The sequence below is a fragment of the Ovis canadensis genome, chromosome 16, assembly GCF_042477335.2.
Source record: "Ovis canadensis isolate MfBH-ARS-UI-01 breed Bighorn chromosome 16, ARS-UI_OviCan_v2, whole genome shotgun sequence".
Lineage (NCBI taxonomy): Eukaryota > Metazoa > Chordata > Mammalia > Artiodactyla > Bovidae > Ovis > Ovis canadensis.
Genome location: NC_091260.1, coordinates 33,006,237 through 33,022,310, shown reverse-complemented (window position 1 = coordinate 33,022,310; position 16,074 = coordinate 33,006,237). Strand labels below are relative to the sequence as shown.

Here is a 16,074-nt window from a genome sequence, read left to right as displayed (position 1 = left end):
AGTGGTTATCTTTGGAATTCTAGTGACTGGAGAGGGCCATGACGGAGTATCCTTGGGAGCTGGTTACATGAGTAAAGTTGGCTCAGCAGCTTTTTTCTTACCCAGTAGCACATTCATACCTATCATATATCAATTAGTGTCTCATACAGTGCTGAGAGTTACATATAAATAACCAAAAAAAAAACCAGAGGCCCTCCCCTTTTAACTAACACTGGGAAGGCAAGATACTTTTGATAAAAGTCATACACGGCTAACAGAAACATTAAGCCTTTTAAGTTCATTCCAAAACACAATATAACGTCCCTCCAGCCAATAACTCCTTCCCCTTTCTTGGCATTTCTGCAAGTCAGAGTTTTCTGGTGTTTCTGTTTCTTCAGTTCACATGGATTTCTTTAGCAGGAGAAACCTGATGTTTCATGTCCCTCAGTATCTCAGCCAAAGCTTAGGAAGGCAGCATACACAATTAGAAGTTGTAAGAGTCATGCTTATCCTCTGCAAGGGAAGACAGGGCAAAGCCATGTCCACTGGCAGCAGTACCGCGGGCAACAGGCAACCACCTGTGCTCAAGGTATTTTGAATTTTATGGCAAAGAGTTCAGGAAAGCTATGGCAGGAACATATCTAGCCATTTTCTAGGAAACGGTAAGATTATAGAAGTAAAATAGTTGAGTGAGTAATAAAATGTTTTCCTCCCAGTTCATCTGCGATCAGGGTGGTCACACTTTGTGGAACCCACAGATGAGAGCTCTGTGTCAAGTACAACCCAAAGATGGCAGAAGGATTTTGTTATGTTTTTCTCTCCCCTAAAGTGACCACCCTTTCACTAGAGAATGTATTTACGTCATCAAACTACTGTGATTTTTAAACAGGACATCCATCTTCCCTTTCCATGAGAACACTAATTAGATTCAGCTAGTTTTTCATTCTCTATCTATCTAAACATTGCCATATGTGGAAAGAGAAATCTCTGAAAACCAAAGATATTTTATAGAGTTATATCTCTCCTCAAGCCAATCTACTTTGTTATCCTGGTGGCTCAGACGGTAAAGCGTCTGTCTACAATGCAGGAGACCTGGGTTCGATCCCTGGGTCGGGAAGATCTCCTGGAGAAGGAAATGGCAATCCACTCCAGTACTATTGCCTGGAAAATCCCATGGACAGAGGAGCCAGGTAGGCTACAGTCTATGGGGTCGCAAAGAGTCGGACACGACTGAGCAACTTCACTATCACTATAAACATATTCTGCCATTATATTGTGTTATTCATAACAATTTTCAGTGGATAATCCACAAATCAATTCAGGACAAGTTAATTGCCAAAAGGGATCGAGCAACAAGCATTAGAAGACTAATATTTACAGGCACCATCCAAAAAATATATGTGCTAGAGAAAAGATTGGTCTGGCTAGCTCTTCTTCTAATCCAAGATTTTACATCTGTATGATTAATTTTGAAAATCAAAAATTCATCACATAATTACTCTTAGCTTATTGCATCCATGTTTCAGGCAGGAATGTGGACATGTGACACGGGACAGACACATCAAAAAAAGGTATTACTATATGACATACTACTGCCACTAATGTTTTTTAAGTTCACTTATTTTTAGTTGGAGGATAATTACTTTACAATACTGTGTTGGTTTCTGCCATACATCAACATGAATTAGCCATAGGTATACATATGTCCCCTCCCTCTTGAATCTCTCTCCCACCTCCTATCCCATCTCACCCATCTTAGCTGCCACGGAGTACCGGATTGAAGCTCCCTGTCACAGAGCAAATTCCCACTGGCTATCTATTTCACATGTGCTAACATATATGTTTCAATGCTGCTACTGCTGTCAACTAACTTACTTTCCATATTTTGCTTCAGTGTTTTCTATCTTCTGAGGATTAGATGAAAAAATGCAATTCAAAATACACTGTATCCACTCAGCCACATTATGTCTTTTGATTGGGCATTTAGAGCATTTACATTTAAAGTGGTAACTGAATATATGTTCTTATTGCACGTTGTTAATTGTTTTCGGATTATTTTTGTGGCTTTTTTCTTTGTTGTTGTTCCTTTCTTCTTTTGTTCTCTTCTCTTCTGATTTGATGACTGTCTTTATTGTTATGTTTGGATTCCTTACGTGTGTGTGTGTGTGTGTGTGTATGTGTGTGTCTAGTGTATCTAGTATAGGTTCTTGGATCATATAAACTACCTCTTTTCCATCTCCTCCTTATATTTCCTTATATTTTTTACAATAAAGGTGAAGCCAAGGCAAACTCACTCAAGAGACTGGAGTCTTATCTGGTCAAGAACACAGTCAGTAATGTGGTCTGCACCCATATAGCTTCATCCATTTGGTGCAATCTGAATTACACCTTGTCTGCCTAGGACTGCAAATGCATCCATGGATGTATGGTTTCCCCAAGCAGAATCTCCCATCCTAATCCCTATTTTATTTTATTGCTTATTTTCTGCCTTCCTCCACTAGAAAATAAGCTTTAAGAGAGCAAAGATCCACCCACTTTCCATGTCATTGTGTTTCTAATACAAGGTAAGTATTTTTAAGTGGCTAACAAAGCATCAGCATAGGGCTGTGCTAGAACCCATATGTGGGCTCAGTCATTCACTCGGGTCTGACTCTTTGCAGCTCCTGATTTGTAGCCCATCAGGCTCCTCTGTCCATGGAATTTTCCAGGCAAGAATACTGGAGTCAGGTGCCATTTCCTTCTCCAGAGAACCATCCATACTATTTGGCAAAAGCAAACTGTTAAGTTCTCAGAAATATTTCTAAGTTGGTTGTTATATCTAATGACTATTAAAAATTAAATTATATAAACTTACAATTAAAAAATTATGTTGAAAAGAATGGTATTAAGTATTCAAAACTCATCACTTAATAATCAGACTACATTTTATTACTATCTACATTCCTGATGCCATGCATGTCTATTCCACCTATATGTACAATTTGGCATCTCCTGTCAATGCCATACTTGGTGACCTCTGTGAAATGGAGGTGGGAGAATTTTTGCCATGGAAATCATCAAATACTACAAACAGGCTTTTCTGGTGTTTCCACAGAGAGCTGGCTGTTAACATTTACCAGCATGCCACTGACCAGGCTTATCAACGGCACTGGACAATCAGCTTCTGAATGAATGTATTCATATTTTATCCGAATTCTGACTGCATTCGAGTGCTTTATTCATGTTCACATTAGTTCTTATAGAGTGTGTTCCTTTAGCCCAACACAAAGCTTCTATTTTTCCGGTTCATTCCCAAGGCTTCTTTTTGGAATGTAGTATGCACACTTGTTGCTCTTGGAATGTCTGTCTTTTGCATTAGATTGATTTCAGCTACTCATCAGCTACAAAGGCCTTCAAGCTTTTCAATGTTGGGTGATAGGTTTGAGCAGATGAACTCCAGGGTCTCTTCAGCTTTGACCCTCTATTCCATGATACAGGAACGCCCCTACTCTTGTCAGGGGTCTAAAAACATTGGCAAATTGGCTCATTCATTCAGCACATGTACATCAAGCATTTATTATATGCCATACATCCTTCTGGGTACTGGTAATACAGAGGTGGAAAAAAGACAAAAATTGCTGCCATATGGAGCTTAAATTTTGGTATGGATTAACTAATATTAATTTACTGTTGTCTACATGCCAGGCATGACCTCTGACTAACATACAATCCTCATAACCCTCCCATTTAAAGATGAAGAAACTAAGGCAAACTGGAGAGAAACAGCTTGACTAATGTCTCAGAGCTATAAAGATTTTGACATTCCAACCTCAACAATGTGACTGAAAAGCCAACCACTCTCAACCTGTCTCCCCACCGTATCTTATCAAGGTGAGGCTGTTTTCCTAAGTTTCTTATAACATAATTGTTTATAGGTGAGCTGTTTTGTGCTATTCTATAACCAAGAGCAGTTCCAATGTTAATGAAGCAATTTACAGAAGAAGCATCAAAGAATGGATGAAACAGTAAGGGAAATATAGAAAATGCTATTAAAGAGGAGGTAGGCATGTACCTACCAGGAGAAGGCAATGGCACCCTACTCTAGCACTCCTGCCTGGAAAATCCCATGGACAGAGGAGCCTGGTAGGCTGCAGTCCATGGGGTCGCTAAGAGTCAGACACGGCTGACTGACTTCACTTTCACTTTTTACTTTCATGCATTGGAGAAGGAAATGGCAACCTACCCCAGTGTTCTTGCTTGGAGAATCCCAGGGACGGGGGAGCCTGGTGGGCTGCTGTCTATGGGGTCGCACAGAGTCGGACACAACTGAAGCAACTTAGCAGCAGCAGCAGCAGGCATGTACCTATTCCATGTAAAGGCTTTTTGAACCAGACACTTGTATTTTCCATTTATAGACAGGGAATCTACTGAAGGAGATCAAGCAATTACCCAGTTAAGAAAGCAGCAGAGGGGCTTCGCTTGTGGCTCAGTGGTAAAGAATCCACTTGCCAAAGCAAGAGACACAGTTTGACTCTGGTCCAGAAAGATCCCACATGCCGCAAAGCCACTAAGCCTGGGAGCCACAACTATTGAGCCTGAGCTCTAGAGCTTGGAAGCTGCATGAGCCCATGTCCCACAGCTGTTGAAGCCCACGTGCCCTAGAGTCTGCTCTGCAGCAAGAGAAAGTACTGCAATGAGAAAGCCCACACACTGCAACTAGAGAGTAAGCCCCGCTCTCTAGTGACTAGGGTAACTAGAGAAAAGTCTGTGCACCATTGAAGCCAAACCATAGCCAATAAATAAATAGATAAAATTATTAAAAAAGAGAGCAGCAAAACTGCCATTCAAGTGTGGTCTATTTGGCTCTAAAGCTAGTCTCCCTCCCATAACACCTGCGCCCCACCCCCACCTTTCACAATGTGCAATGGGTGTTAAACACGTTGTTATTACCATAATGACTGTAATGTTGCCTATAAGGAAACCATTTCACTCATGCTCAGTTAAGCTAATATTACTCACAATTTGGAACATCATTAAGAATGCCATTCAATATGCAAGACAATGTCAGTGGAATGAATAGGAACGGTGCAGATGAAGTTGACCTGTGTAGCTCAGAGAATCTTTTGGCTTCTCTGACCAGTTGGCCAAGGAGCAACATTCTGGCAGTAAAATATAACCACAGCACCAATGTTTTTGGCCACATGAAATGAGCCAAAAACCAGATGAAGCAAAAACCCAGGAAGAGGACAGAAGCACATAAATTCACTGATAAGTTTCCTTTCTTCATTCATAAGAAACATATATTGTGATGCTTCTGCTTAATACTACTTTAAGCCAACCTCAATTAGGTTAGAAGACTGTCCAGATATTATTTGATAACTTTATATTTTGGTCAATCATTATACCCTGTTCTATACCAAATTACAAGGTATTCTTTAGAGAAAGGCTCTGAGTTCAGTCAACGAGACTGGTTAAGTCTATCAGAATGTCACCTCTTATTACAGAACTTCTGTGTGGCAATGAGAAGATCTGATCAAGAAATGGGAAGTGAGAAAGTGACTAGAAGTCAAGCCTCTAGGACAGGGTTCAAACTTTGGCATGTTCCCTAACTCTCTCTGCCTAGTTTAATCATCTGTATGGTAAATACAATGCAAGTCCTCCTTGTGGGGTTGTTTTGTAGGATGAAATAAGATAATGTATTTGGAGAGTGCTGGAAACTTTCTGCCACAAACTAAATCCCCAATACAATTTAGATATTATTATTATTATTACTCTGGACTTCTGACGACATGTGGGTTGTATAGCCACTGATCCCTAAACCTCCAATTTTCCTCTCATTTGGTGGTAATTATACCCCTACTCTTCAGTTCAGTTCAGTTGCTCAGCCGTGTCTGACTCTTTGCAACCCCATGGACTGCAGCAGGCCAGTCTTCCCTGTCCTTCACCAACTCCTGGAGTTTGCTCAAACTCATGTCCACTGAGTCAGCGATGCCAACCAACCATCTTATCCTCTGTCGTCCCCTTCTCCTCCTGCCTTCAATCTTTCCCAGCATTAGGTTCTTTTCCAGTGAATCAGTTCTTCACATCAGATGGCAAAGTACTGGAGTTTCAGCTTCAGCATCAGTCCTTCCAATGAACACCCAGGACTGACTTCCTTTGGGATGGACTGGTTGGATCTCCTTGTAGTCCAAGGGACTCTCAAGAGTCTTCTCCAACACCACAGGTCAAAAGCATCAATTCTTCAGTGCTCAGCTTTCTTTAGAGTCCAACCCTCACATCCATACATGACTACTGGAAAAACCATAGCCTTGACTAGATGGACCTTTGTTGGCAAAGTAATGTCTCTGCTGTCTAGGTATGTCATAGCTTTTCTTCCAAGGAGCAAGCATCTAATTTCATGGCTGCAGTCACCATCTGCAGTGACTAGATGCCATGATCTTAGTTTTCTGAATGTTGAGTTTTAAGCCAACTTTTTTACTCTCCTCTTTCACTTTCATCAAGAGGCTCTTTAGTTCTTTGCTTTCTGATGTAAGGGTACTGTCATCTGCATATCTGAGGTTATTGATATTTCTCCTGGCAATCTTGGTTCCAGCTTGTGCTTCATCTAGCCCAGCATTTTGCATGCTGTACTCTGCATATAAGTTAAATAAGCAGAGTGACAATGTATGGCCTTGAGGTACTCCTTTTCCAATTTGGAACCAGTCTGTTGTTCCATGTCCAGTTCTAACTGTTGCTTCCTGACTTGCATAGAGATTTCTCAGGAGGCAGGTCAGGTGGTCTGGTATTCCCATCTCTTTCAGAATTTTCCACAGTTTGTTGTGATTCACACAGTCAAAGGCTTTGGCCTAGTGAATAAAGCAGAAGTAGATGTTTTTCTTGAACTCTCTTGTTTTTTCGATGATCCAATGGATGTTAGCAATTTGATCTCTGGTTTCTCTGCCTTTTCTAAATCAAGCTTGAACGTCTGAAGTTGATGGTTCACATACTGTTGAAGCCTGACTTGGAGAATTTTGAGCATTACTTTGCTAGTGTGTGAGATGAGTGCAATTATGTGATAGTTTGAATATTCTTTGGCATTACCTTTCTTTGGGATTGGAATGAAAACTGACCTTTTCCAGTCCTGGGGCCACTGCTGAGTTTTCCAAATTTGCTGGCATATTGAGTGCAGCACTTTAACAGCATCATCTTTGAGGATTTGAAATAGGTCAACTGTTTTACCCTAAAAATTGAATGAGATGAGGTATGGAACAGAACACTAAAAAGAGCAGATAGTAACATCTGCTACATTTGAAAAGCTTTATTTTTTTTTAAATGCCACAGAAAAGGAGGTACTAATGTGAAACTTGGAAAGTTACATCTCAGCTTACTGATTTGTTGGCAGGACTCATTTCTTTAAGACTTGGGCTCTAGCCAGCATTTTCTAGTGAGCAAGTTCAGTTCAGTTCAGTTCAGTAGCTCAGTCGTGTCTGACTCTTTGCGACCCCATGAATCGCAGCACGCCAGGCCTCCCTGTCCGTCACCAACTCCCGGAGTTTACTCAAACTCATGTCCATCAAGTTGGTGATACCATCCAGCCATCTCATCCTCTGTCATCCCCTTCTCCTCCTGCCTCCAATCCCTCCCAGCATCAGAATCTTTTCCAATGAGTCAACTCTTCACATGAGGTCGCCAAAGTACTGGAGTTTCAGTTTTAGCATCATTCCTTCCAAAGAATACCCAGGACTGATCTCTTTCAGAATGCACTGGTTGGATCTCCTTGCAGTGCGAGGGACTCTCAAGAGTCTTCTCCAACATCCCAGTTCAAAAGCATCAGTTCTTCAGTGCTCAGCTTTCTTCACAGTCCAACTCTCACATCAATACATGACCACTGGAAAAACCATAGCCTTGACTAGACGGACCTTTGTTGGCAAAGTAATGTCTCTGTCTAGTGGGCAAACTGAGGTTTAATTTGACAGCATCAGTTCTGATAGGAACAAAGAGTAGCTAAGAGACCATATTCTCCAGCAGGCCCTGCACATATCTTCTACCAAAAAAACCCCTCCAGATCAAAGTCGCAGATTTGAATATAACTTTCTAAGATGAGCAGAGGGGGTGTAGGGTTGTTTGTTTCAGCCAACAGTCAATGATATATCTCATGACGTCTATTACTGTGAGGGGCAGGAAAACCAGAACTTACTTTGTTCTAATCTGTGGGAGGTTAGTGAAATCACCTCTGCCCTGTACTACTAGGCAGCTTTGATGGTGGTCTCTTCTATTGGTACAGCATCCACCCATAGGCACCTCATAAAAAATGTTCTTTTTAACATTCCTTTTTGAAAAGACAAAGTTCTGTGATTTGTTCAGATTGGAAGACAAGACCATCTCTAGAAGAGTAGCTTTCTAAGAAAAGAGAAACTTTCAAGTTTCTGTGAATGTTACTATAATTTTAAACAATAGCATTTTTTAAAAACAAAAGGTCCCAGAGTTTCCTTGGGGAATTGTCAGAGTCCTCCAACCTGCTAAGTTCTAGCTCCTTGTTCTTTCTTGGCTTCCAAGATGATTTTCTTCCCAGTTTTGGAGGTACTACATTTAAACATGAGTCCACTCACTGATACTACTTTCTCAAATCTAACGGAAGCACGTCATGTCCTTCTCTCTCCTCCACGGCAGACATGAGAGGTGTGGCTCTCATTCTAGGGCCACAGAGGAAAATCAGTCTCTTTAGAATGTAATCCTCTTTTTCTGTCTCTCTCTTTTTCTGCATCAAGTCAAATTTAGCTAATAAGTTATAGGTTAATTATATCTGGCTTTCTCTAAAAGTATATTTTATCCACAAAAGGCAAGAACTCATCACTGTTGAAAAACAACTTTCAAATCTACTTTAAACATTGTAGTACTGCCCAAGGTTGTGCTTCGCAGGGATCAACACTCATCAAATACATATGATTTGTGGTTACTTTAAAAAATCAGACTCTTTACGGACCTGGCTTTCCTTCAGCCTGAATGCCACAGGAGAGTGAAAACAATACCACAGAGAAATATTCCGGCTTAACATTAGAGTGTGACCAGTGCCATAATATCCATTCCATCTTTCAAAGGAAAAAAAAAAAACCACTCTACTAGACACGTGAGAATTTTACAGATATAAAATTACATTTATTAAACCGAAAATACTTATAAACGAGAAATTCAACCAAGAAATCTTGGCTAATGCCTCATTATGTCAGTTGCTTCAGTAGTAGAATTATATCTAAAGCCTCTCAAAGGTCAAGATAAGTTTAAATTACTTCCCTGCTTTAAAGATCTCATAGATTAAAAAAGAAATGAAGAAATACAAAAGCTCGGTTGCAAAACTGTGGGGTATTTTAAATGTTTACATCAAATAGCTTAATACATTTGACTCCAGGGATGCTATGCCATGAAACTGTCATTCAGGGGATAAATGTAGAATTTAAACGTGTGGGTGGATGTCTATGTGTGTATGTGTGTGCATGTACATACGCACAAATACTGTGACGCGTGAATTTGAGTCGATGTGGTCTGATAAACGTTTAAAGCTATACAATAAACATTTTCCCCACTGTTGTCAGTACACTGCTGTGACTGAATGTATACTCTTGTTTTTAGCACTAAGAGATCTCCGAAAATGTGAGGTTGGAGGGTCCAACTGCTGTCTTAGCTTTTTAACTTGGCCTGTGATAGGTCCTGATCATATCCACAAGTTGATTTTTCACATAGATATTACTCAACTAAGAGAGTGTATGTAGCAAGATGTTTCACCAAATATGCATTAATGGTATTCCCCCTGCATAGAAAGGAGCCTCTGAACTCAAGGAAAGTTTAGTCCAAATGGATAGAGAAAATAGGACCCACAGAACAGTGAAGAGAGTACATATAAACCATTAATTATTATTTGGTAAATTAACAATCAAATTAAAAGCAAATGAATGAGCAACAGAGTCTCTCCTTAATGGCTTTTCAGGAATGTCATTCTCACCTCTTAAACTTGTTATGAAAGAAGGTTAGAACTATAAACTCAGGGCATTTAAACATACAGAAAACTCATCCTTAGACATACCAGTGCTTGTTCTATTTTGGAAAGGATAAAACTGACAAGAAAAATGAAAAATCTTTGGCAGACCAAGAAGGCAAGTTTCATAATATATCTGCAGACCACACAGTAGAGTTTAACCTCTGCATTTCTCAAGATTTCTGAAATTCTGTAGACAAACATGCTATTTCTTTTACCCTACCCAGCAGTTAGACATGCATGATATTTGGAAACTTATCAGATTTCAACGGTAAGGAGTTTCTAGAAGTCACCATCTATTGGAAATATGCACAGTAATGCTTACAAATCTTAAATAAGCATACAACTTAGCGCATAAGAAGCATGAGATGTAAATAATAAGCATGAGAAGTGAATTCAGTAGAATGTAAAGCATATAGTAGGCATATAATTTCTAACTTTGAATCATTCTTAACTGTAACATATTAACATAATTAATAAAAATAAATGATGTTTATTCTGTTTTGAAGTAGAAGTACTACCGGCAGTACATCTAGAAGTAAGGAAGTGCTACTTAAACCTTTAACTTCCATCTCTTATTTATCCCTTGTCAAAGTTTGCTTATTCTTTGTTACTAGGGAAGATTATAATTTGAGTCTTTTTGATTTCATAGTTCCCTAAAAACTTCCAAGGACACTATCTTTAATACTGCCTAAAACAAATAAATAATTCTTGTAGATTATTTTAATCTAAACTTTGAATGTGTTTATACAAGTAAATCCAAACACATTTGAATCCAAATTTAATGCATAATTCTAAACAGGCCTGGTGGTTTCCAAATATGTTACATTTTGTCTAAAGAAATTCTTGAAATTTTGCTTATGATTTCACCTCTATTTGCTACTGGTGAAATAGCTTGCAATGCTACAGACTAACCAATCAGAACCAAAAAAATGTGTAAAGGGTCAATCTTTTCTTTGTAAATATCTAGAATACTGAAGCAAAAAAGAAATCAAAGATTTTTCTCAATGTCTTCTTTTTCTTTCCAAATTATTTGGTTAAAATAAGCCTAACTTGGATGTAAAGCAAAGGTGTCACTAACAATTTATTTAAGTCTTGAGGTCAAGATTTTTCATATATTTCTACAGAAATCTTTGGACATAACAGATTAAGAACATATTCCCTTCTATTTCGTAGAACCTAATTCCCCTTGGCAAAATTAAAACTCTGAACTACTATCTAGACCATAGGTCTAGATAAGTCACCATCTATCGGAAATATGCACAGTAATGCTTACAAATCTTAAATTAGCATCATTTCTACTTTTCCATGTGAATAGCACCTGAAACACTTATATATACACAGAAGTGTTTTGTTGTTGCTTGTCTGCTTCTTGAACCAAACAAGAACCCATCCCTGCTACTTCAAGGGTTAATTGAAAGTTAGTACGACAGAATATGGCTACGTTACGTCCATTAAGTGGGCTAACACACTTGTTTTCCAGATGCCAGCCACGGGGATGCTTTTCTAAGTTTACCATTTAATTCTCAAAATCAGCTTTTAGAGTTAGTCGATTTCCTTCTGCTTCTGGGGGTTCCCAAATACCCTCAGCTCTGTTAAGGTTCTCATCTGCACAGTTCCTATTCTGTATACTGCCCACTTATCCCACCAATTGAAGGCAATCTAGGAAACAGAAGTTAAACAGATCAACACAGGGCACGAGACTCCTCTGCAGGGGGCCTAGGGTGACGGGGGCTGATGAAAAAAATTCATCCCCGCCACAAAAAGGAAAGAACAATACCTGTACGACTTTGAGAATCGTGATCTTGACTTGACTCTTGTGGATAGTGCTGGCACTGAGGCTCCCCGAGGGTCCCACACAAAAGCCATGTGTGAAGGATGTGCTGGGGTTGCTGGAGACAGAGGCAAGTCAGAGTGGGTACAGAGCCCTGGGGCAGGGGGGCCCCTGGAGGAGCAGTAGGCACTTGTGGCCAAGGGCGGGCATTTCCTCTGAGCCTGCTCTGGGCTGCCAGCGAGGTGGCGGGTGGCTGAAGCCCAGCTAGAAGAGATGGCCGGGACTTCCTGCCTCATGACACTTGTCCTTTGCGACACAGCTTGCTTCACTCCGACTTTATCTCATTAATAACGTGAGAAACGCTTCCTTGCAAATTTGTTTTTAAATATAGCCCTGATTAAACAGCACAGTCACATGCCACTCCTGGAAAGCACCACACACACACACACACACACACACACTCACACACACACACACACTCACTGTGAAAGGCATGACTGAAGTGGGTAAACCTTTACATCAAGTGTGAAGTTTAGGGAAAAAAAAAGGAAACAGAAGGCCTTTGTTTTTTGTTTTTTCTTTTTTTTAAGTAAATACATGCCCATGACTGGGAAATTCGACATAGATTTACTAATTTTCACACAACTAGCTGCCAAATGTCATGTTTCTTATTTCAACTTCTCTTAGAAACAGGGATGAACAGTTATTAGTACACCCTCCACAAGGATTTAACAGTCTCTAAATACCAGGGCCTCCCTGCAAGTCAGCTTGAGAAGAAAACAAGCAGATCACTTTCAACACTTTTGGCAGCTTTTCCCTCAAGGAGATACTGCGTCACCTTGGAGAGCGAATTGTAACGCGTGACTTTGACAGTAACAAAGATCAATTTTCTTCTTCATTTTCTGTTCCCTAGAAACATTTCTTAACTCTATGATAAGCCCCTTAAAACAATCTTCTTTCAAATTAAACAAATGATGAAAAGCCACACAGAGCCCTTCACACATTTTACGAGTCCAACATATCTCGGGAGGCATCTATTTCAAGACAGTGTGCCCCAGGAGTCACAGGAACCCAATGCCATCACGGGTCCTTACCACCAAGTGCTATTTAATGCTAACAATGCTGCGTAATTCCATCAGTCCCTGTCTAAACACTGCCCTGCCGGTGACCTCAACTGTAAACCAAGGCAGAACTCCACTTCTCCAGGATAAGATTAGAGAGGTTTGGAATGCCCAGCAGTGATTTAACCCCCTCTGGACTGGGCAAAACTGACCAACAGCTGTGTTTGGTGATCATCACCACTTGGGCCAAATTTTGAGACCCCCTTAGAGCCCGATCTATCTCATATACCCAAGGGGTCCAAAGTATTCTCACAGTTTTGGTAAAAGCTCAAGTCTGTCAACACGACAGTTATTTTCACGATGGCATCCGGCACATCAGGGGTTCCTGAGAACACAGGTTTCAAATCAGCCTTGGGGATGAGTAATAGAACACGCTTTTATGGTTTCACCTCTTTGTTATCTGACGGATGGGTTAAAAGAGTGGGTGAGTGATAGCTGACTGAACAGCAGCGACCTCAGAGAAGCCAAGAGTTCAAAAACAAACATATTCTCTCTGAAATCAACTAGCAGGATTTTAATGCTTCACAAGCTACATTTTTTTGCTTTTGTATTTGGATCCTCATTTCACAAGAGCAATATGGGTGGTCATCTTGGTGGTAGTCTTTGGAAGGACTGAGAAGGAGCCCATACTTACACCAGTCTGCATTTCTCGGTGTGTTAAATTCCACTATCAGCACTTCACTCCATTATTCTATTAAATTTCCATGTCAGGAAAGCTCTTGAGAAATGCAAACATTTCTGGCAGAGTTGACACCGAGCTGAACAACTTGGTCTGTAGTGGAATGGCTTCATCCGAGATTGAAGCCAGACAGTGGAAAAAAAAAAAATTGGGAGTCTGGGTGAGGAGGGTGGATGTCGCTGAAAACTGGTGGGGAGTGGAATAGCATGAAGGGGGAGAGGAGGGTAGACAAAGAACACGCAAGAGAACAGGAGGGAAGGTACTGGCAAAGATTTACTTCTGCACTTTCCATGCAATACAAAGGTCTCATTTTATTTCAGTGGCATTTCACATTTTGTAGATCAAAAAGTGTTACTGGTTTTTAACAATGAAAGCTGCGGTCCATAAACACAACATTGGGGGCAGAAAAATATCATTTTCATTGTTCTTCCAAATGCATTTGTCATGGAAAGATGGACCCTATCTTCATTCAGGCTAAAGCCAGCAACAGGTAGGTATTTTGAGTAAAACTTGTTTTTGTCCACTCTAATTTACTTGTGAAAAGAATGTTCTGTTAATTGATATCTACTTGATAAAATATAATAGGATAATAATGATGCACGATGAAGGTATAACAGAATGTCTACGTTTTTCTGAAAGAAATGTCTATTGAAGAGATGCAAAGTTGTCTTTTTATCACCCAAAGATTTCTTTCCCCCCTCCGCTTCTCAAAAGCAGACATTTGGAAAAGTTAAACACAGTCGAAACAACAGAACTATGACTGTGAAATGATGACTAGGAAAATGGAACCTTGGATCCTTTTTTTCCTAATGCGAAATTAGATGAAGTTACAAGAAGTATCTGCCAGTGTTAATGCTATTTTTGTCCTTAAATAATTTTCAAACACCTCTATCTAATTTATCCTGTATAGCTAGGCATAATCTCTGTTAGGTGACCAGGTCTCAGCAAAGTCACAGAAATACATTGTTTACTTCTGAGACTAATAATGAACAAAGTTAAGTTTTAACTTTGATTTTAATGCTTTAAGTATAACCATTAATATCATTTTCTGGGACTAGCTAATACTTCACAAAACTTCACAAACATGAGAATTTAGGCAATCAGAAACAACATAAAGGTTAAATAAGATATTTGCTAGGATGAATGCTTGCTGTCATTTATCTTTCAAGCAGCTGTTTTCCCTGGAGAAGGAAATGGCAACCCACTCCAGTATTCTCGCCTAGAGAATCCCATGGAGGGAGGAGCCTGGTAGGCTACAGTCCATGGAGTCACAAAGAGTCAGACACGACTGAGTGACTTCACTCACTCACAGCTGTTTATAAATTTCCCTTCTGGTGTACTAAATGGTAGAGAAACAAATGAAATAGAAATCTTTTGAATATTTTAATTTCTGTCCTATTAGTAAGCACTTATTTTCCACAACTTTTAGGAAAAGCATGATTGAATGTCTAAGGAGAAATGTTTCATCTCTAAGACAAACTCTTCTTTTGCAAGTTGGAAAGTAAACTTATATCCCAGGGAAAACCAGATTCTTTAAACTTTGCTTTCACCCAGTTGTTATTCACTTCATTCTTAACCTCCCTAAAATCTCAAGAAAATGCCCATCTCCTTCCGGTAATGTAGATTTTATGTTTTGCAGAGCTCTAAATAAGGGATCTTTGCCCCTTGAACATTTCTGTAATTTTGGTTCCAAGATTCCAGATGTTAAAATGGCAAATTTAAGGTTTGATGTGTGATACCAATTCAGAATTTCCTTTATAGGAGATAGCTTGTTGTTGCTTCTTTGTCGCTACTCGTGTCCCACTCTTTTGTGACCCCACGGACTACAGCCTGCCAAACTCTTTTGTCCATGGGATTTCCCAGGTAAGAATACTGGAATGGGTTGCCATTTCCTTCTCCAGGGGGTCTTCCTGACCCAGGGATTGAACTTGCATCTCCTGCATTGGCAGGTAGATTCTTCACTGCTGAGTCACCAGGGAAGCCCAGAGGAGATAGCTACTAGGAATCAATTTTGAAAATCCTAAATTTAACAGTAGGAGAATTTAAATATAATCACATAGCACTTATTTACACACCAAGTCACTATTGGAGAGGTGGAAGGGGAAGGTTTAAGCTAAACTTCAGAGACACCAAGAGTTACATTAGTGGGGTTGTATGATGTTGAAATACACTGCCTCAGGAAACCAGAGCAGACAGAGATATGGGTTCAAGATAATGCTGTATTTTGAAACAGTTGCTGGTTGCAGACTCAAAGGAAGCGGAGTTTAATGTGGAAGCAAACGGCTTCATTTTCATGTTACATTTATCTATGATAATACTTTCATTATAACAATTCTATTTTCAGGGTGACCTGTTGCAAAAGAGTATGCAGAAAGGAAATTTAACAACTGGACTGAACACACTTCTAAAAACCTATTCATTCAGTATAAGTAATTTTGGTTTAAATAAGGCTTACTACATTAATACACTATCATGATCAACTACAAATTATTATTCCAAATGAAAATGCTGAAAAATTATACTAACATTTTCT

The 16,074-nt window shown here is 39.7% G+C and overlaps 1 protein-coding gene across 11 annotated transcripts in view; it reads right to left on the bottom strand.

Annotated features, from left to right (window-relative positions):
* PDE4D (phosphodiesterase 4D) overlaps window positions 1-16,074 on the bottom strand; it is a 1,583,646-nt gene that overhangs the window by 362,671 nt on the left and 1,204,901 nt on the right. Inside the window, exon 1 of one of the 11 annotated variants that reach the window (XM_069556477.1) lies at window positions 11,748-12,095. The exons of the other annotated variants lie outside the window; for them this stretch is intronic. Within the exon in view, the coding sequence (XP_069412578.1) occupies window positions 11,748-12,037 (290 nt within the window). The 5' untranslated portion in view covers window positions 12,038-12,095. Of the gene's footprint in view, window positions 1-11,747; window positions 12,096-16,074 lie in introns of those variants that run through there. 11 annotated transcript variants of the gene reach the window in all.